This window comes from Haliotis rubra, unplaced genomic scaffold, assembly GCF_003918875.1.
Source record: "Haliotis rubra isolate DU_JTF1 unplaced genomic scaffold, ASM391887v1 Scf790, whole genome shotgun sequence".
Taxonomy (NCBI): domain Eukaryota; kingdom Metazoa; phylum Mollusca; class Gastropoda; order Lepetellida; family Haliotidae; genus Haliotis; species Haliotis rubra.
This window is the reverse complement of record NW_025767513.1, coordinates 435,656-457,703: the sequence shown is the minus strand read 5'-3', so window position 1 is coordinate 457,703 and position 22,048 is coordinate 435,656. Positions and strand designations below refer to the sequence as shown.

General features: G+C 39.2%; 1 protein-coding gene and 1 long non-coding RNA gene across 6 annotated transcripts; one reads left to right on the top strand and one right to left on the bottom strand.

Annotated features, from left to right (window-relative positions):
- Positions 1–1,402: 1,402 nt before the first annotated feature.
- On the bottom strand, positions 1,403–11,557 carry LOC124261204. 5 transcript variants are annotated; one of them, XM_046695525.1, is made up of 9 exons: positions 11,005–11,556; positions 10,100–10,396; positions 6,311–6,625; positions 5,890–6,045; positions 5,416–5,529; positions 4,729–4,839; positions 3,976–4,044; positions 3,698–3,779; positions 1,403–3,232 (listed from the first exon to the last, which is right to left on the bottom strand). In XM_046695525.1, exons 1-9 carry the CDS (start codon positions 11,057–11,059, stop codon positions 2,392–2,394), a joined length of 2,040 nt encoding a protein of 679 aa, XP_046551481.1. In that variant the 5' UTR covers positions 11,060–11,556; the 3' UTR covers positions 1,403–2,391. The 5 variants fall into 5 exon arrangements, with proteins under 5 accessions (XP_046551481.1, XP_046551482.1, XP_046551483.1 ...); XM_046695526.1 differs by having other exon boundaries at positions 5,416–5,523; XM_046695527.1 differs by lacking the exon at positions 4,729–4,839 and having other exon boundaries at positions 11,005–11,557.
- A 5,316-nt stretch (positions 11,558–16,873) lies between these two features.
- Positions 16,874–19,389, top strand: LOC124261196. The gene is made up of 3 exons (XR_006894274.1): positions 16,874–16,941; positions 17,215–17,681; positions 18,444–19,389. It is a non-coding gene; the product is annotated as an uncharacterized LOC124261196 (long non-coding RNA).
- The last annotated feature ends 2,659 nt before the right edge of the window (positions 19,390–22,048 follow it).

Here is a 22,048-nt window from a genome sequence, read left to right as displayed (position 1 = left end):
GGTTAAGTGATTCTTATGATTGAGCTTGAAACGTCTTGAATGGACATGAATCTTAACGTGTGGCTTTATAAGGCATAGTTTGATGCTAATCCAAGCTGGGTTGCTGTTTTCATCTTATAGGTTTGTTTGAGAACGTTTTAAATCATTGTACTGCAATACGTAAATGACTGTCGTGTTTTCCTTCTCCTGACCTGTCAAGTCAGACCTGTTTATATGGGGCCTGTCTGTTGCCACAAACTACAACCCTTTTCAGATCTGAATAGCTTTTTACCTGTCCCCGATAACGACTCCGGCAATCTACACAATGCAGCTCAAATACATATTAGTCATTCTCAGCGTTTATACCTGTAACAAGAGCGCGCATTGGGCAATTCATATGCTAGCTGTATTGTACTGTTGGGATGATTAATTCCCATGAAGGAAGTAAAGAATCCTCTCGTTCAGAATATTGTGTTACTGCGTATCTAACTTACGTTACATCATTAGTTTATATGGCTGTTCTGCGGATCCAATACTTTAGCGCCATGTTTGGTATGGTATTATTAGGAAAATATTTCTATATTATCAAATAATCATTTTCAGGCATTTTTCATCGACCTTCATTTTCCTCTTTTTCGTGAAAGAAGTCAGTAAGCCGATTAAAATTTCATATTTCCTTATCTGCAAGCTTGACTGTTAGAGTGGCCACTGTTGGAACAGTAAGTAAGAACTGCACATGAGGCAATAAGTAAATGTGGGGTTGCTATACGTTATGTGCAGAATAGATACAGTGTACAAAGGCGAGTACTTTGACGTTAGAAAGTCAATAGCAATGTGTTTACATGTGTAATAAGCAGTTTGTTAGGTGTTAAATGTAACTGGTTAGAACGTACAGAATATAAGCTGTGTAAACTCTATATACTCTGATATACATCCTAATACAAATGTATATATACGAACGTTTGAATATAATTTTACAAAATTGTAATTCATGGTGATAATAAGGTTTATTTCCATCCATGTGCACACGCGAATACATTTAACACAATCAGCTCAGTGATTTAAACCCGCAGTGTTAAAGGATAAAAAGAAATAGGTAACTGAATGAGTGAAGAAATACAACACAAACATACGCATTAATGTCGGTGTCCCACCATATGCGGGAGCAGCATTAGCAACGTGATCGTGTACATACACCAGGAAACTCACGACTTTCCATGTCATTGATACAGGCAGAAACAGAACAGGTAAAACATCGACATCGAGCATTCATCTTTCGTTCGTTAACACCGTGTATTCTCGTGACACATCCTGTTAAATGTATTACCAGTCACAATGGCCAAAATCAACATACAAAAATATCATTATAACAAAATAGCACTAGGTAGTCGGAATGACATTCGTTGAAATGAGGTAACGGGCATTTGGTCTAAACATATTTATTCGTGAAATAAATGGATTGGCAAACAAGGTACAAGCTTATATTAATGCCGCTCCAATACAATTTACAAAGGTATATACGTCAACTAAATCAAAATAAACGGGCATTTGTGTACCATCATGACAAAAAGTTTGGTTTATTGTTTTTATTAAATTAAAGCTGATGTTTGAAACAATCTTGAACTTTGTTAGGTTATAATTGAACCAAGAGAAACGCATTGACCTTTCATTCAGTGATATTCAATAAGAGTGTTAATGTGCTGCGTATTCTGCAAAAGAAGTTGGGTCGGATTAAAGCATTAAAACATGATCATAGATATGTATGTCAATTGATAATGGCATGAAGACGTCAAATGTGCTCGGCATTATACTATCAACTATGATCAAATGAATTTGTCTTTATGTTCATTCTCTGAAAAAGTAGATTTAGACGGCGTCTTTTCATTTCATTTGTGTCTTGTGGTGGACAAGTCCATTAATGCACCCACCGATGACATGACGTAAATCCATGATAGCTTATTTTGGTGTAAGTTTCAGATTTGCGAACTCATCTTCTTACACTATCCACAATAAAATATCATACGCTTTATCATAGAGTCCATTTTCAACCATTCCCTCGCTAGTTTCCAGTCCTCCATCATACAAATCACCAACACAATTGTCGCTGCCAACGGGTTCATCAAGGAGGACCCCGTTCGTAGACATCGTTTTCTACCATATCACAATCCATTGTCAACCATTCCCACGTTTGTTTCCAGTCCTACACCATACAAATCACCAACAGGATTGTCGTTGTCAGCCATGCTGCCAAAGGGTTCATCAAGATGATGAGGCCCTCCGTCGTAGACGTCGTCTTCTATCATTTCATAACCATCTTTCCAAAACTGTTTACTGTTGTTAGGAGAAGTGTCGGATTCGACCTGCACAGTTTCTTTTTCTTTGTCAAAGTCGAATTTATCATAGAGTCCATTGTCAACCATTCCCCTCGCTAGTTTCCAGTCCTTCATCATACGAATCACCAACAGGATTGTCGTTGTCAGCCATGCTGCCAAAGGGTTGATCAAGATGAGGAGGCCCTCCGTCATAGACATCATTTTCTATCATTTCACGCTTATCTTCCAAAGACTGTTTACTGTTGTTAGCAGAAGCGTCGGATTCGACCTGCACAGATTCTTTCCCTCTGTCAAAGTCGAATTTATCATAGAGCCCATTGTCAACCATTCCCTCGCTAGTTTCCAGTCCATCACCAACATGATTGTCTTTGGCAGCACAAGGAGGCCCTCTGTCGTAGAGGTCGTTTTCTTTCATTTCACGATTATTTTTCCAAGCCTGTTCACTATTATTAGGAGAAGTGTCGGAATCGTCCTGAACAGATTCTTTCTCTCTTTCAAAGTCGAATTTATCATAGGCTACATTGTCAACCATTGCCTCTCGAAGATTATCAAAACCTCCGTCATATAAATCATTTTCAGTCATACCACATATTCCTTGATGACCGTTGTCAGGCCTGCTGCCATTAACCATAAATGTACTGTTGTCGTACATATCTACTGTAGAACCCAAAGGCAACGCCTTAGCGTACTGATCCTGCTCATATTTTCCAGAAGTCTCAGTTCGGTGTCCAAGTTCTGTATTTAAGGATTGTCCAACTCTTGCTCCAAATTCTGGATCGAGCACAAAAAACTGGTGAAAGGTTTCATTTTGTTCCAAGCCATTGTGATGCTTTTCCGTATTCATGGGACTGAGTTCTAAAGGCCTTTCAAAATTACCTTGACCGGGAGTTTCAAGAGGATGGCTCTTCTTCACATGTTTCCTTGAATAAAATAAAACAATTAACTGACATTAAATTGTGATACAGCCGACCCTTATTATCCGAATGCGGTCATCACTGTTGCATAGATATTTGGACCCGATCCTCTAGTCAAGACCAGCTCATCATATAAACACATTTTTTATTTCCTATGTTGCGATTAAATCGTGTTTGTTTATAATTATGAACAGATCCATAAGTATTCATTACACAGTTACATTATCTCACTTATTGTTCATGACGCGTTATCTCGAGTGTCCGGATACCTGAAATTCTAACATGATCCCGATTGGTCGAGATAACGGGATTCGACAGTATTAAAGTCTAAGATGACTATATTTTCAGAAAATTTAAAAAGTGTATAGTTGAAGATAGTTTATGCAATACGTTTGTCAATATTTATTGAAAACATAAATTCTAATAAACACTCATCATGTTACAAGATAAAAAAGAAAATCTGAATATTACCTGCAAAGGACAACTGAAATCACGACAATCAAGATTGTGACAACACAGCCTGAGACAGCAGAAGCAACCCATATTATCAGTCCTGTTAAAATAAGTTCATCACGATATATTGTCAGTGAGTTGAAGAGTAAGATTCGATGACTGGAAAGGTCTGAACAACTTGTATTTATTCATGAACAGTAATGACCTCTTACATTACTGATCATGACATGTTTGTTTTCTGTTAAATGAAGTTAAATTGGACACATGACATGTCGGTACAATGCTGAGGTACCTACCCAGTTTAGAACTGGACATGGTTGTGGAAGATGCTTCGCCAACCTTTGTAGTCATATTTGTAAAGATTACTGATGAGAAATAAAACTGACAATTAGATACATCGCACAATGTAATTTGGTTATAAAGTAGTAAATAAATAGATTTCGTGTGTTTATTTTCTCATTCATTTGGGACATTTAGGTGAACATATGTTTGCATGTGTTTCTGACGGGTGCCACCGGTGAGAGGGTGTACGTTCAGCTTCTTGTATCATACGTTTTAACTGTTTGATGGTGATTCTTAATCAGTCAATATCGACTCATACACGCGGTACTTACTAGATTTCTCTTTCATATTCGACAGCATGAATGACATAGATTAATCAAGGGTAGTGATATGTATATCTATATATATATGTGTATCCCTAATATCAATGATATGACTGTTTGTATCGGTTGTAAGTCCTATCGGTCTAAGTAATGCCTTACATCAAATGATGTGTCTTGGTTCCTCCTTTCGCAAAATAAATGGAAGTCTTAACGCTATTCTGTCTCTAACACATATCCCATCCCAACCCCTTCCAGAAGATCAATTGGTCTGTCCCTAAAATGTGGATTACATAAATGTGAAAGCACACCACTTGAGTGGTTAAGATTGTTCATTTTACAAGGAAATATTGCATGCACGGTCCATTGAATGTGATCTCTAAATGAATTGTTCGTGATCATTCCTCATGCGGTTTTATCTTATTGATATTTTGTGTATCTTTTCACCTGTAACTGACTTTGGAGTTGTCACTGCCGTGGTTGACTTTGGAGTAGTCAGCGCCGTGGTTGTGTTTGTTGTTGGATCACGTGTCACTGTTTCTGACATTGTTGATTGATCTGTTGGGAGAAAGCGGCTGCTGAGTTGTTTCTTGTCAGGATTTGAAGCATTACTTTTCCTTTGAGACGAAATGTACTGTTGAATGACAATTCCTTGGAATATGTTTCGGACAGGTTTACAATAAACATATAAAAAGATATATGTTGACATATACTGACAAGTTTTTAGACAGAAGACATAAACATGAACGCTTACTTTTATGAGATTTCATTTTTTCGAAACTTGCGTTTATATGCGATTTGGGAAAACAAAAATGACTTTACATTTCAGGTTTTAAATGCTCTTCTTCCTTGTATAATTCACCAGGATGCACATAATTATTAGAATTCGACCTTCACAACTGGTTAGTAAATCATTTTCATACCGTTGTATCATTGCTTGTTACAACAGTTCTGCAGTTCTGGTGGTATGTACTAAAGTATGTACTAAACATGTAGTTCTCAAGGAACGTAGACATTGTACATATCGACTTTAAATTACTGATATACCACATAGCGGTTGTGTATATTTACATGCGATAGAAGAATATAGTGTGCACACACCCTGAAGAAATGCGTGTCATTGCGTATGGTTACCTGTGTCTGTTGATACCGTCATCGTGAAATTGGACGGCCACTGTGTTGCTTTACTCCCTGTCGAGTTAGTAGTATGTCCATGCGTAGATGTAGCGGTCGTAAAAGACGCTGCAACTTGAGATTTTCTTATGTAGTTCCAAGGAAGATAGATATGTATTATTTATGTATATGCTAGCTTTGTTTGTTTTTATTTATGTATCATCTTTAATTTTCGCGGACATTTTTCAAATGTATTAAAGATATGGTATATCCGTGCAAGAAACGATGTAGACATATAAGTAAACCTAATTCAAAAGCATTAATATTGTTGTTGCTATGCAATGAAACATAGCGTTCGACCACAATCGTTTAAAGTATCGTGCACATCAATAATGTTCATACTCATACAAAAGAAACACACTACTAATCCAAGTATGGAGGTAAATATCCCATGTAAGCGGCTGAAAACGTCATACAACGTCAGTATACACTCACCAATAGCTGTAGAGTGTGTAATTGCCGCTGTTTCAGTTGTTGGTGTGTCCGAAGTACTTGGAATGGTTGTACTCTGTGACGGCTGCTGTGTTGACGTAGTCCTGGTTGATGTATTCAATGTTTCTCCGCTGATCTTTATGTTCATTTGACCTGAATCTATGAACAAGTTATTTCTGCAGCATTCTCTAGGTCGGAGTTATATGTTTATCTTTAAGACAATTCTAGCGTGATATAGGGCTATACGTCATGTCATTTACGTACTGAAGAATCGGTTACAATAACAATTACAGTGATTACAGTAAACTAGTTAGAAAGGCATCAGTTCGTATTTCTGGTTAATGTATTAGTTAGATAAACAGTTATCACAGTAATGACAGTTATCATATAAGATACTCCAAAAGATAGTTTGATTAATACACACCGGCAACGCGTATCCATAGATTTGATCCATTCTGACCATGGTTATCGTAGACTATAACTATTTCGGCAGCTGTTCCAGGTAAAACCCTGTTGTACTGGTCCGCGTTCACGTTTGTCAAGAGTTGTCTCCCGTCACCTGAGATGTCAAGCATCCCTGACTTAATATACTTTTCTGCCAATGTTACTTGTAAAGTCTGTCCTGTGATCCTAACAACACAGCTGCTGTTCACACCGACACTGTCAGGGAAGCCGGGAGAATGAAGGTACACCGACCCGTTTACTGTTGTTGTGACTGAACTACATATATTCATACTTCCTGAAATACAATGACATAGGACAAGTAAGATAAGGTTTATGTTGGGATTTGAGACATATGTCATGAGTCACATTGAGAGAATTGCTCACACACATGCTAGATTTTGCTTTGGCTTCATGTTGATCAAGGTTGATATGACTGACTGACTGACTGAGTTTGGTTTTAGCAATATTCCAGCTACATCACGGCGGGGGAACACCAGAAATGGGCTTCACACATTGTACCCATGTGGGGATTCGATCCCGGGTCTTCGGCGTGACGAGCCAACGCTTTAACCACTAGGCTACCCCACCGCCCCAGGTTGATATGAAGTTAACTAGCAGCTCCAAGAACCAACACTCATAAATTACTGTCAATGTTACTGATATGTATTGTTACCGGGATAAGGATGTTCTGTCCTACTGGCAACACTAAGGTAAAAATCTAGATTACTGTTGCCATGAAAATCAACGATAGTCGAAGTGAAAACTTTTTTTTTTAAATTAGCATACGAATTAGTAGTTGGCAGCATGCTGCGGTTGGTGTTTACTATATATATTGCTGATGTTTTGTCAAGTTTGTTGCACTCAGCAATACTCAATATTCCAGCTATATGGCGGTGGTCCGAAAATAATCTGAACCAGACAAGCCAGTGATAAACAGCATGAACAGCGATCTACGCAATTCGGATACGATGACATATGCCATTCAGATCAGCAAGCCTGACCACTCGATCCCATTAGTCGGTTCCTTCGACAACGTAACACGTGATATAATTGGGATTACACTTTCACAGTAAAGTACCGATTCTAGTACTTTTCGTATTCCAGATTCAAACCCACACTCTCAGAGTCAAGCACTTAATCGCCAGCACAAACTCAACCCAATCAGCTACCACTGTTTCCACAAAAATGGAAATCGGAAAACTTGTAGTATAGAGCACGGAATTTGTGTACCCCTCTGACAAGTGTAATTTGACACGGCTCCATCGACCGACAGCTGGGAATACACAATGCCATTTAGAAAGTGGTCAAATGGTACACATGAATCTATACTTTACTGACAAAGTGCAATCCCAATATAACATGTCTTACTTTTGATGACTTTGTAAATGGTATTGTGTATTCGTTAATACGACAAGCATGGGTTGCTTATAGAGCAGTGTTTTTCGGTGTTGAAACACGGAGGTATAGCTAGATGTATCTTTGGAAAGTTCAGGATCTCTTGTTGAAAGTTTCCGGCAACATGTCATTTTGGGTTGTTTCCATGGTAACCATACAATGTTAGAAAGACCGCTTCTGCTCTACATAAATGGCTAAGTCATCACAATTTACCTATATTTAGTCAATGCTCTGAATGTTTCTGATACAACAAGCATTGCGTCTCCAATACATGTAACACGTCAAGGGCACAGGTCAAGGTCAAAACAGTCGAATTGTAACTGTTCTTGCTCAACGTCAATATAATTGTAATCTTGCATTTTTCGCAACTGATGCGTGCATTATACGTGCAGGACCATGCATTTCGTATCGTATGAAACGATAGAATGAACTTTCTGAAAAATGTAAAATAATTATAGAAGGCATGGCCTGTAATGCGTCTCCATGGTTACTATAATTTATGTATTTTTTGTTGCATTTTCCTTCACCGAATCTCCATCCACAAGAAGTAGGAGGTGGAAAATCTAGTTGCCTAACACGGCTGTGACACCATACAAAAGTGGATATTCATAACAGGTCAATAATATTCAAGCCTGATAGCGTCCTGTAATTATCAGTATATTGTGAACTGAGCTTATAACACGGGTGCTGAGAATGAGGTTAGATGGCATGCACGTCGAGATCAAATGTGTGAGAATGACAAACACCTAACGTGACAATGAAAACCTTGATAGAAAACGCAGTGTACCATGGTCCGCAATATGGTAAAGAGCTAGTGATCATAAGTTACGGAAACAGTAACACAATGCATAAATGACTACTGTGTTTAAATATTGACTCATACATGTAGGTAAAATGAATCATAGACTAACATTATCCATATCATTCCTTGTTCATGTTGTCAGTTTGATATAGTACTACGTGTATGATATAACATGACCCGCGGGCATTATTGAAAAGTAAGGCCATTCCCCAAGGGAAGAGGGCTTACTTTTCAATAATGCCCACGGGTCATGTTATATCCAACTTATAAACCGACCGAAGATATACTTTAGATATAATTTCAATATTTGGTATTTACTAGTGAAATCAACTGGGATGAGACTGGCAGCCGACGCCTCGCAATGCACGTGCGCTGCCCGCACTACCCGTCTTGGGAGGAACACACGGCTCATACCGACAAACAATCTCATTCTTGACAGCGATCCTTCGTAGCCTTGTGGATAAAACCGCCAAGCTAGTAAGCGAAGGTTTACGTGTTCGAAACCGGGTGTCAGCACTACATGTTGGAAATTGTCAGTGACGCCATATTTAAAGATCGCATTCAGTGATGACAAGACAAAGCCGTATCAATCTTCAAAACAAGTAATAATTCAAAGTCAAGGGCTATTCCTCAGAAAATCACGGGGCAGAGGGACGTTATTAAGGTAATTCCCCGGGACAGAGGGACATTATTAAGATAATTGCCCGAAGAAGCGAGATTGTATCAGATTTGAGGGATATTACGAGAAAAAGTGTCCCCTAAGAACAATAGAGTGACGTCACTGTCGGTTTATAAGTATGGGTTAAATCACGATGACCTGGTGTCTAATCGCTGAAATGGTTAGCTCGACTTAGAGTCCGTCGGTCATGCGAGATCCACGTTATACATGTTCCTTGAGTCTTTCACACGAGCACCTTTTGCTTTGGCATCTCGACTTATGAAATGCATGTGCATATGTGCATATTCCAAGACAACGAAATAATCCACCTGAGACCAGCTCGAGCATATATATGCTTCACCGAGACAAGTACTAGCATCGCCTTCATCGACAGGGTTTGTTTCTATATTTTCGTGTCACACATGCGCATAATCCAGACAATAACATGACACGTACCAAATCAACCAAATATTTCACATTAAATATTAAATGGGGAAATTATTAGTAAATAAATATTTCTGGTTACTTTCATAAAGATTTGTTCATGTCGACGAAGATAACATTTGTAAGCCCACTAGCGACACACGTTTTTCGCTAAAAGATTGCACTTGATGGGGGGAAGAAATCCCGTCATTCTTCAGTTGTGTATTACTAACAGTCAACGACCAAATTTGCCTTTGATACAGAAGTTCTTTACTTCAGCACTGAGCAGCATCGGTAATACTGCAGTTGCTATCCGACTGTGCATCCAGCGTCTACAAATTCGTTTATGACGTTCATGGTAAATATTTACTATAATATGTCTATAATGGACTCAGTGGCTGATATTAAAGAAATCAGTGTTTATACGTAGATCTACTACAGGTGTCTCCAATGATCACCTTTGATACAGGTATACCATATTGAAATCTCACCTTCGATACAGTTGTACTCTACTTCAGCAGCAGCATTAGTAATATTACAGTTGTTGATGGTCTGTACCTGCATGGCTTCACGACATGACTGTTTCCCATTACAGTTGACAACCAGGCCATACTGGCTGCTGTCGAGTTTCTTACTACACGACTGAGCAGATTTCAGACGACATGTCGCTGCGTCTCCATTCCCATACACCTTGTGCACGACATGTATCCTTTCACCGGCAGGACACTGAAGCTGTACTGTAAAGACTTTCGTCAAATCCTCTATACATCTGTTTCCAGTTCTGACACCTTTGAATATATTGAAACTCGTTCAGTCAAACATACTTGACAAAATATACTTGAATATATTGTTCCAATTGACGGTAAAACCCTATTTGGTTTGAAATAAACGAGAAGTTTCGAAGCAAAGATGTAGCGTCATCTTTAAAACATGAAATTCTGTGTGACTCAAATAAGACATTATATGTAACATTATAATGTTTTAATATAATGTATGAAACGGTGCATGTACAGTATCCTTCAATTCACAAAACTAGTGCGTATATATGCTGGTAGGTAAACCTGCTTAAACGCTGCAGAAATGTGTAACGTTGTCTTAAATGTGATCAACTATCAGTGTGTATTTGTACACAATCTGAGTCTAAGACTGATTTGGACTTTGTTGTAAGAGGTGTCTCAAAGGTATGTATCATACCACAGTTAATGTTTAAAATGGCTTGTGAGCTTTAAAATCCAGTGGCATGAAAGGCTTTTGACATTTGCGCGTCAGTCACAACAAATCACACGTACATAATGCGATATAAAATCATACGGCAACCGGAATTATGATGAAATAATCACATTACACATACTGAAATACAGAATACAAAGACACGTTTGTCTGTACCATTACTCACCATATACAGCCAAGAAGAAATGTAGACAGATCACAAACACCCTTTCAACATGCATGGCTGTTAGATCTCAGTCATCAGAAGTTCAATGCGTGCTTTCTGTACGTCCATGGATACAGAACATGTCGTCTCTGTTCAGGCATGCCGTTAAACTGTTGGATTCCTATTCAATATGTAGCAAGTTGCCTCGTTGAAATTCACGCACATCCGCCATCGAAAGCACAGGAAATGTAAACAACATTCGTCAATTCATGACTACACTGCTTGTATATAATCACGCTGTCTGGTCGTCTTCGTTTATGTTCGTACCTGTGAATCCATTAGGTACTCCAAAACATAAACCTACAGTCGTATCTACATCACACAGGCAAACAGTAGACTCTATATAAGTGAATGTGTTAAATAGTCTGAACAAACCCAAGAAGTTACTGTTATAACCAGCACGATGAAATGACGAACCCACTAACGTCAACAGGTCGCTAGGTGTTACTGAAAGTTAAATGCACGAGTAAACGTCCCTCGAGGACGACCAGGTCTCAGGTATGAACAGGGAAGTAAAATGAGTGTGTTGTGACTATACATGTAGAGCATGCTGTGAGGTGTGCGGGTCTATCTTGCCCCAACACACAACGTCACAATCGATTATGTTTGTTTGCTTCGTGATTCAACTAGTTTTTCGTTTGGATTTGGACAGTAGTGGGGTGGGTGGTGGTGATGGGGCGTGATCTGCTTACGACAGTGAAGTGGGTTTTCCCTAATCATAAGTGTATTTCTGTATTTCAAGTGATGCAGACAATCTTCCAACTGCAATTGAAGCTTTGTTAAAAGAGAGAGTTATCTTCCTTCAAGTGTATCATAAATACCACTCGATCATATGTATACACAATGCAATTGAATTATGCGGACATTGGCCAAAGGGGAAAGCTGGCAGTCTATTTAAGAAGGGGCTATAGAGAAACAATAGTAGTGTTGCATCAAACACCCGTGACTTTGTTAGCTTATGAAATAAAAATAGTAAGAAACAAAAGAAGTAAGGTTTCTAAGATAAAATGCCATGGTTAGATTGAGAGATATGGTTTCGAGAACAGACAAGCGGTGTGTCTACTTCTACTGTAGTGTTCAGAAATTGCAGATTTGCCGTTGTCAGTCTATATTAAAGACTCAGCCACTTGTTTTGTGTTATTTTATTTTGTCTGTACCGATCACACGCATCAAGAGCTGTATTTACACTGTTTTATCATCCGGTTTACGCCTGAAATGAAGACATCATATTATATTTGGATAATTTTATTTTTTTTGTAATAAAGGCAGTAATGCATGAGTTGCATGTCAGTAAAGTAATCGATTAGGTTTCTCTTCGCACTTGGACCATATATAAATATAGACATGAGCTATACAGAACATCAACGTTTTCAGGTGAAATATGCTCGATCGAAGACGTTTACACTTGAAATATAACCGCTTCCGTGGTGTAGTGGTTAGAGCGTCCGCCCGGAGAGCGGAAGGTCGCGGGTTCGATCCCCGACCGCGTCATACCAAAAGACGTTAAAATATGGTACTTGTTGGTCCCTGCCTGGCGCTCGGCATTAATGGGTACAACAAGGACTGGTCGGCTCGGAGTCAGTATAATGTGTCTGAGTGGGGTATTCATGCTTCACTGCGGCATGGTATCTCAGTGGGCTAGCACTATAAAACCAGCTTAAGTCTGGGCTAGTACAAGCAGCCGCACATACACATACACACGCATGCACGTCGTCATATGAGCGAAATATTCTCAAGCACGACGTACAACCCAGTTTCACCTCACCTCACCTTGAAATACTGTTTAGGATTATAATTCTTAGAGCTTAGAAAGGCATCTTCACTAACAGATCTTCCACTTTCAATGCAATATTTGCACAGTCGTTCAGTGTATGGGATCGTCGGCATTTAGGGAGTTTCGCAGTCGTAAAATGTGAATTTGAACGTACTGGCCACTGCATGCTTACCACTGCCAGCACTGTAAACAGTATGTACAGTAGATACTACGCGCATTGCTGACGCCACATTACCAGTTCATACATAAATGGAAAGTTAACTATGAATGAAAGTAAGAACATCACAAATGTGTGATAAGCAGAATCAATAAGCCTGTCAATTGAATATCCTTTGAGGTAAATCGACCTTCCTTGAATATCTGAAAGTCAGGATTGACACCCTACACATGTGTGTTGCGCTACCTGACACATGTATAAACCATAAGATGTGTTTTGGTGTTATGTTTTAAAACCAAAAAACGATCTTGCATGAGATGACTTTCGTCAACACTTATCTCAGTTCTAATACTTGGTATTTACATTAAGAGTTTACGACCACACTCATTTCACACATACATACTGATATGTTCTCTCAACCTAGGATTGATTCTCCTTACCTAGAAATGTATCAGCTCCTTGTCACCAAGCCCAAACCTCATTGAATATAATGCATGGCGGCTCGTTCATTTTCTTACAAACATGATGGCATCGTACTTTTAAAGTATCTCCTTCACATCCTCGGAACACCAGAATCTAATATGCCTTTAGGAAGCATTTGTTAGGAACATTGAAACGGCTCTGTTGAGTTTAAGTAAGTTTAATTGAATTTAAATATTTTGATGAAGCAGCAAGAGGTTGCCTTGAAATAGCAATCAAAGTGAGCGAGTTTAATTTTGAGTTTTCGAAAAAAAAAATCAGTTTTTCATCCATGGCCTATATTCATGACAACTGCATGTTTAATTTGTTTAAATCCCTTGTCAGAAAGTGGCCACAGTGTGGAGAGTTTCTGGCCTTTTGTGAGTCCGGAATTAAATTGTGACGTGTTGCATTAATTTCATGATGGCATCGTATTGCTACTTCTAAATACTTACCAAAGACTTGCCTAACATGATATCTTTCAATAACTACTGCCATTGTGTATAGGTGGCGCCTCGTGATATAAATTTGAACGGTCTTTTTAGATATTAAATAACTAAAATGAACGGCATACTTTTCTTCTCATTTCATCCTTATATCTATCCTTAAAAGACATTTAACATCATCATGTATTTATACAAAAGGAATATAGCAACTATCAACTTCAATATATTATAGATCTTCAGGCAAAACAGTGGGCAGGCATGACCCAGTCGTCTGTCCGGTCTGCGTCCCCTGAGCGCATGACCCAGTCGTCTGTCCAGAAACCAAGGATCATTGATTGAATTCCGGTTTGTCACGATTAAGTTGGTTCAAAAACCGCCCAAATGGTAAACACCTTAGACCTGCTTCACTTCAAAGGGGCGTTAAACCAGACCAACCGTCTCTGTTACCTCTGTCACAAGTAAATAATTAATGAATCTGCGGTAATATCAACTCGTTACATTTGATACATATTATATCTGATATGGGTTGATCAAGGAAAGCGGAAATCGAAATCATTATTAATATATATGATTCGATGACGTTCAGTTACAGTTTACGGGATAGTTAGACTGTGGTTATGCGAGATAATGCTTCACTATTTGAGCGAAGAAAGACATGCCAGTGTAAATATGAGCAGTGGTTAGTTCTCCACGTTCCTGCAAGAAATGGGTACTTACAGTTTTACATTTTGGACTTGTGTGCTGTTTTACATGCGATGTTTACACATTTCCTCAGGTAAGCCGATCTATATTGCTCTAAGTATCCCCCCAACAATGACGGCTTTCGAATCTGTTATATAATATTTAATTCACATTCTTTTAATCAAACGCTGAACGTGTAAAAAAATCTAGAACAAGAGCCAGGGGAGACCAAACTGTTTGTCTCGTAACTATATTCCAGTGTTCCTGTTACGCTTTCTTCGGTATTTGTTACATATGTTATATTTGGAGTTACACTTTCTTACTAAAGTACAAATTCGAGTACTTTTTTGGGTTGAGTCCCATCCGGGATTCGAACCCACATCCTCAGAGTCAGGCACCTTATCGCCAGCACACAAAGTCAGCCGCTTAACCCGCTCAGCTCAGTGTAAATCTAACATGTTACATTTAACCACTTTCTAAATGGCATTGTGTACATGTAACCATAGCTTTCGGTCGTGGGAGCCGTGCCAATTTACACTTATCAGAGGGGTACACATGGTCCGCAGTCTAGACTACCAGTTGTCAGACATCCATTTTTGGGGAGGTCGCGTTAGCTGAGCGGGTTTGGCGTCTGACTTTGTGTGCTGACGATTTGGTGCCTGACTCTGAGGGTGTGGGTTCGAATCCCGGATGTCACTTCACGCACGCCAACTTAGTGACTGATATTATGAAAACAGCATGAGCATCGATCTACGCAACTGGGATTCGATGACGTGTGTCAACCAAGACACGCAATCAACTTAGTTTCACCAAGCCTGCCCGATTCATATTTTGCCGCTTAAGAGGCACAGGTTGCTAAAAACATGTTATAATGATCCCCTAAGGACCCATTTACACGTAGATATCAACGTGGTACGATCTAAGTACACTGTGCGGTATTTATGTTTTGGTGACAAACAGTTTAAATCCATTGATGTATTTAGGGAACATGATATTACAGCCGGCGTATATTTACAAACAGCCTTTTTAACCATTCTCTGATCATCAGCATCAATGGTCCAGCTAATGTTGTTGACTCATTGATTGAATGGAGTACATAAAAAATATACTTACAGTTTTTACTTCAGCCAACATCACATCAACAACGCCCACATTAACGCGCTCATTGAATCCAGAATCGACCATGATGGATCAAACAGACACGACCTACAATAATCCTATCACTTCAGGCAGCCTCTCGTCAACAGGTAAACTTTACACAGTTGTAATTACTCTTTTGCAGATTATCAGTGCGCACAGCATTATATGTAGCACGTATGATATTTTCCAATCGACCGATTTCATGCCCATATCGCAATTTTAGGGGGGAAACTGGATTGTATCTTTAGCTTAGAATATGAGATTCTTAAAATGTATCATGAATGCATCACTGATTAAGTGCCATTTAGTCACAGTTAGCAACCAACATTGGTGGTATATGAAGCAAGACGGTATCGTACATACATGGATGTACTAATGATGATTGATTGATGTTGAAGAACGCTGAGGATTTCAACTATCAATTTGTCCCAGAATATGTCTAACATTAAAGCAGCTAGTCAATTAAATGGTTCAAATGTAGAATTTTCAAAAGCCGAAAACATCTAAGGTGGAAACATCAGATCGATTGTGTCATGATAGCTCATAAAGTATATGTGTCTTTCTAAACTTCTCGTCTAAAGGGACGATACCGTCAACTCAGCAAAGGACCATGACAACAACTGCCACTGAAGGTAACTATCCATTCATTCAACGAGCGTGTGTTGAAATGTCTTGTACGTCTAGGGATACCTTCTAAAGCTTTCTCAGTTCTTCGTTCTGGGGAATTACACGGCAACAGATGTACTTCTCCCCCCCTACTTTTATAAATAATCAAAACGCATGTATTTAATGAAACATAAACAAATTTGGGAAATATATTTAAATTTATTTTATATGCATGTATATGCCACTGTATGACTATATGACTTGGCTGTACATCCGGTAGAATGTTACGGTATGTTTTGGGGTAATTTTGTCACCACGACGTTACCAGGCGATCAGACAACAACTGCCGCACAGATTACGGGTAAATGATTTCCAGCCCTTATAAACAATCACAATGGCTGCTCGTGCGGAGGAATTGCACGTCTACAGATGCACTTCTTGTACCTCCATTTTTGTCAATATATATGTTTCATCAAATGTATATGCATGTATAGTCCACCGTATTGCAACAACTACTCAAGGCTGTGAATCCAGTAGAACGTTACGGAACGTTTTTGTTTAATTTCATTTTTTGTTACAACCAGTCACCGCAACGTTACCAGGCGATCAGACGACAACTGCCTCACTGACTACGGGTAAACGATTTCCAGCCCTTATAAACAATCACAATGGCTGCTAATAATTCCCCGTTCGTAGGAATAGCACGTCTATAGATGCACTTCCTCTACCTGCATATTTGTCAATGCATGTTTCATCAAAATGCATGAATTCAAACAAATATATGAACAAATTTATTAAATACGCATTTGTATGTTTATATATGTATATCCCACAACTTTATAACATGGCCGTAAATCTGGTGGGATATTACGGTACTGTTTTTATCAGTTTCGGTACTTTTTTGTTAGAACCAGTCACCTCAACGTTCTCAGGCGATCAGACGACAACTGCCGCACAGAATGCGGGTAAACGATTTGTAATCCATATAAGTTTTCACAATTGCTGCTGTAGAGGGCATTAATTTCATACATGCATACTGTATGAGTGCGTGCGTGCGTGCGTGTATGCATGTGTGTAAAGTAAGGATGTAATGGGTGGATGGATGCATAATTTAAGACAAAATGCATGAAATATCATATACGGCAGTGTGTTTCCCCTCTTCCATCAGCATCAAACGTTATGAATATTTGTTTCTCATCACACAAACACACCGATGAATATAACGTAATACCATTGTGTGTGTACTGACTTTTCAACATTATAACAAATAAATGTCATATGTTTCAGATTTCCCACGGTTGGTATTGATTGTAGCAGCTGCTTCAGCCAGTGCAGCGGTAGCCATCATAAGCCTTGTTCTCGTGATTGTATGTTGGTGAGTGTGTTTGTAGTCACTTATAGGAGATTCAGTTAGTGTCATAAACCACACTCAGAAATGTGACGACTACGTCAAGGCGACCGATAAATGGTCACATCTTTGCCAGACAGATCAGTGACTGACAGCATGAGTACGCTGAAACGTTATGATACATAATCGGCAAGGTCAAAAAGATGTCCACCCGATCCCCTTTAGTCGCCTCTTACACGCTTGAACATATCCTACCCAGAAATTCCAATTTATGGTTTCAGTAATGACACACTCTTGCGTCAAAAACATTTGACTGACTGACTGACTGAGTTTGGTTTTACGCCGCTTTTAGCAATATTCCAGCAACATCACGGCGGGGGACACCAGAAATGGGCTTCACACATTGTGCCCATGTGGGGATTCGAACCCGGGTCTTCGGCGTAACGAGCCAACGCTTTAACCATTAGGCTACCCCACCGCCCCCAAAAACCTTTGAGATCATAAGACCATGGTGACGTATATGATCTTATATCGTTCAATAATAATCGAGTTCCTTAAAATGATTTATCTGTCTGAACAAAAAGTAAATTAAATCGGTGAAACTGACTCATTTCATTTATATTCAGATATAGACACATAAAGATTCTTGTGACAGATACGTTGAGGACGTTTCCAAATTGCATGCATCAGTGATAAAACATGTGTCTATTACAACTCCCTATTTTGACTTTGATCACTTTTACGCGAACAGCAGGTGAAAGCCACATTCGGACTTGTTTTCAATTTCAGTACAATCACGAAACCGAACATTTCCCCAAACTACGAGCATGCGGATGTAATACGTAAAAAGGCCAGTAGATCGAACTGTGACGATTCTACGAACTATGAAGAGTCAGACGTCGCCCGTGCACACCGCAGCACAGACAGAAACGTGGCGCACGGTGACACCAACCCTGCCAAAAGCTACCACAAAATCTCCGCCAGTTGCTGAAAAGGAAAGAAGTGAGTTCAAGAATATATGAAGAGTTGGATGGACATCTCGGAATTGAAATGCGAGAACCAACTCCGTGTAAAACCGATGTCCTCAGCTCACACTCAGATCCCCCAAACAGGACAGCTGTCACTTCCACAATTTATGAAGCGTCCGATGTAGTCCTTGGAGTGGAAACATCAGAACTGCCTCAGGATAAACCAGATTCTACCAGCAACTCAATATTTTACATCTATCAGTCTGGGAAAAGAAATGACATCGCCTCTGTAATGTATGAAGCGCCAGATTCCAGGGTATCTGGACATGCTGGACTGGCCGATGCTGCTTCAAGCTCCTATTCTGCCCTGTGTGGGCTGGGAAGCAAGGAGGTCGAGCACGACTACTCGAAGCTGCATCAGTACGATTCCGTGACAAATGAGGAACGTCTTCGAGAATCAATGCAGCTTGGTATGTACAGTGATCCCAGGAACCTTGACATTTGAAAGGTCGATGATGCAGCAAGTTCCAAACAACCATATTAATTAAAGTAATTCAGCTTAGTTGACCAGAAAGTGTTGTCATCAAAACTGGTTTTGCCAAACGTGACACTCACCAAAGAAACATTAGCCATATGTAAATATATTGTTACGCCACTATTTTTAATCCCGCATTTTTATTTAATTCTCTTTAGCACAAGAACCATTTTACCAATATGTATTTTATATTTATGTTATTATGTATGTATTTTTGTCCACACAAAATAGAAATAAAACAGAATTTTATTATTATTTATTACGTTCTTACATGGGTATATATAGCACTACCATTGGAGTCAATAATAGCACATTCAGCATCTACAAGTGTAGAGTTATTCAATTAGATCATTTTAAAAACTATCATTCATATATATATATATACTTAAACCTTTCATGGATGCAATTTAGGTGTAAAATATGCAGTTTCGAAGGTTTACAAGTCTCACATCGATGTTACTATCACAATATTAATGCTACATGTGTTGTGTTCAGTGTCCCGTGTTACAGTTATAGTAATGGTGGACAAGGAACACTGGATCAATCACGCATTGTGTGTTCTGATAACCACCACTAATGTGGGGGTCGTCAAGTGTAAATCCTTTCAAATGTAGTCATATTAGGTGTTCATTGTTAAGCTCTAAATATAGATGTTTGAAACTGCATTTCATTATGACGTAAAATCTGACAACAATGATTTACACTTCCTTGTCAACTGCACACCTTTCACGGTGGTAAATCAACAATGGTACACAGCTAATTATCTGGGAAACCTTTATCACAAAAATGCGAAACTGTTTTCCTCCTGACAAGTTTACTTGTGCATGTTAAAATGTTGCCTTGATTAGAAACTTCAATTATACCACGATGTATTTTATAAGACAAATCTTATGGATAACAACTTCTTGATTTATTTTACACAATGTTTCTGGGCTAGTTCTTGTCCCTTCGTCAGGTACAATGATAGGGTATGTTTTACAATAAGAACAAGAGTATGTTTACACAGCAGAGTGGATTGAGAGTCTATGATTTCTTGGTGATGCACCAGGCGCTAGGGGTTAAACCCCTTGATCCCTGTTGATCTCGGGTGCTAATCTTCTTATGTTGATTGGTTCAAGAAGTTTTCTTTTGCGCCAATTACTGATGTTGGAAGCCAGGATTTCAGTGTGTTGCCAGTTGATAGAGTGATTTGGATTTTTGACGATGTGTTCTGAGAGGGCAGATTTGAGATCAGATTTTTCAACTGAAGTTTTATGTTCTTTTAGCCTTATGATGAACGGCCGGCATGTTTCTCCAATATAACTGCTTCCACAATCACAACAAATTTTGTAGATGCATCCTCTGGGATTGGGTTCGGTCTGGCTGCTGCCACCTCTTCCATTCGCTTTCAGGATCGATTTCAAAGTTTTATCAGAATAAAATATCACATCAACACTGGCAGTTTTTCTAAGAAGTCGGCTGATGTGATGACTAATCTGGCCTTGGTAAGGAATGTTGATCCGGATGGGAGCTGGTTCGGGTTTGGGTGGACGGTCATTTTGTTGATGGAGGATTGTGGCTACGGTCTGCTCTACAAGTTATGTGGGATATCCGTTGAGGGTGATGAAGGTTGTTTTGAGGTGGTCGATCTCATCTTGGAGTTGGGCTAGGTCGCAGATAGCCTTGGCGCGTCTGGTTAGGGTTGAAACTATGGCTGTTGTATTTGTGGATGGTGGTTGGATAGATAATGAATATGCTGGTCAGTGTGTGTTGGTTTTCTGTAGACAGAGGGAGTGATCTTGTTGGATGAATTGTCGAGGGATACATCAAGGAAGGGCAGCTTGTGTTGTGTTGTGTTGATCACTCCCTCTGTCTACAGAAAACCAACCAATGTGATAAGAATTCATTTATAATTATCACTAGACAACTACTAGAAACTAATGTATCTTACAAATTTGGAAATTGTAAGTTGGTTCCGATTCTTATATGCATGTGGGCGAGAACCCCATGCGAAAAATTTGGCATCAAACATATCTATGACATGGATTCCAGATCCGTGATGGGCTACTCCATAACGATGGCTTAATATCATATTATAACTGACAACATTCCTGATTTCTATATAATTGAAACTTTCGCGGTGCCGCGGGCAAAAATGTATGGTTTTAGAGTATTCTTAAATGTTCTTAATCACATCGAGTTTTTATATCATCATCCTCGTCTTCCTAATTCACAGGTACTACTGTGTGTTTGGAGGGTCACACTCGATATGGGAATAAAGCAGTATGACGTTGTCACAAATAACCATTGTGTTATGTACTGATCGTGAAAGAAACAAAATATGTATTGAGTCGATGCTAAAGAGGTTTTAAAGGATTTTAGGGTGTGTAAGAAAATCTGGAAGACATTCGTGTAGTAATATCTGTGTAACCCCTACAGTTTTAGGAGTATATTAGCACTAAATGTAATATCGTTTTAAGTGACGTACAGTTGTGCCGAAGTTGATGTGACCTCGGAAAATATTTCGAGTTATCCGAGTTTGGACACAACCGCAAGATGATGACAGAATCCGCAGTGACGAATTATTTACTTCAAGACAGCCGTAATATCGACATAACGGTGTTTGACCGAACTGTTTGCCAAAATACGGATTTGTATATGGACAATGAACAGCTTAAAACAGTTTTATCGTAACACGAGCATTTACCCCGCGTGTCATCCTGCAACTCAACACAGCAAACACTGATCAACACACATTCATCCGGTATTCCTTTGTGACCTGGGTTTTCAAGTCCAACATTACCACAGTCATTGTTGAAGAGTAATATGAAACGCAGTCGAGTTGAGGCCCCAACTATAAACCTGGCCCAAACTATCAAATACAGGTTGTGTCACCCAGCCGTGAGTAATGG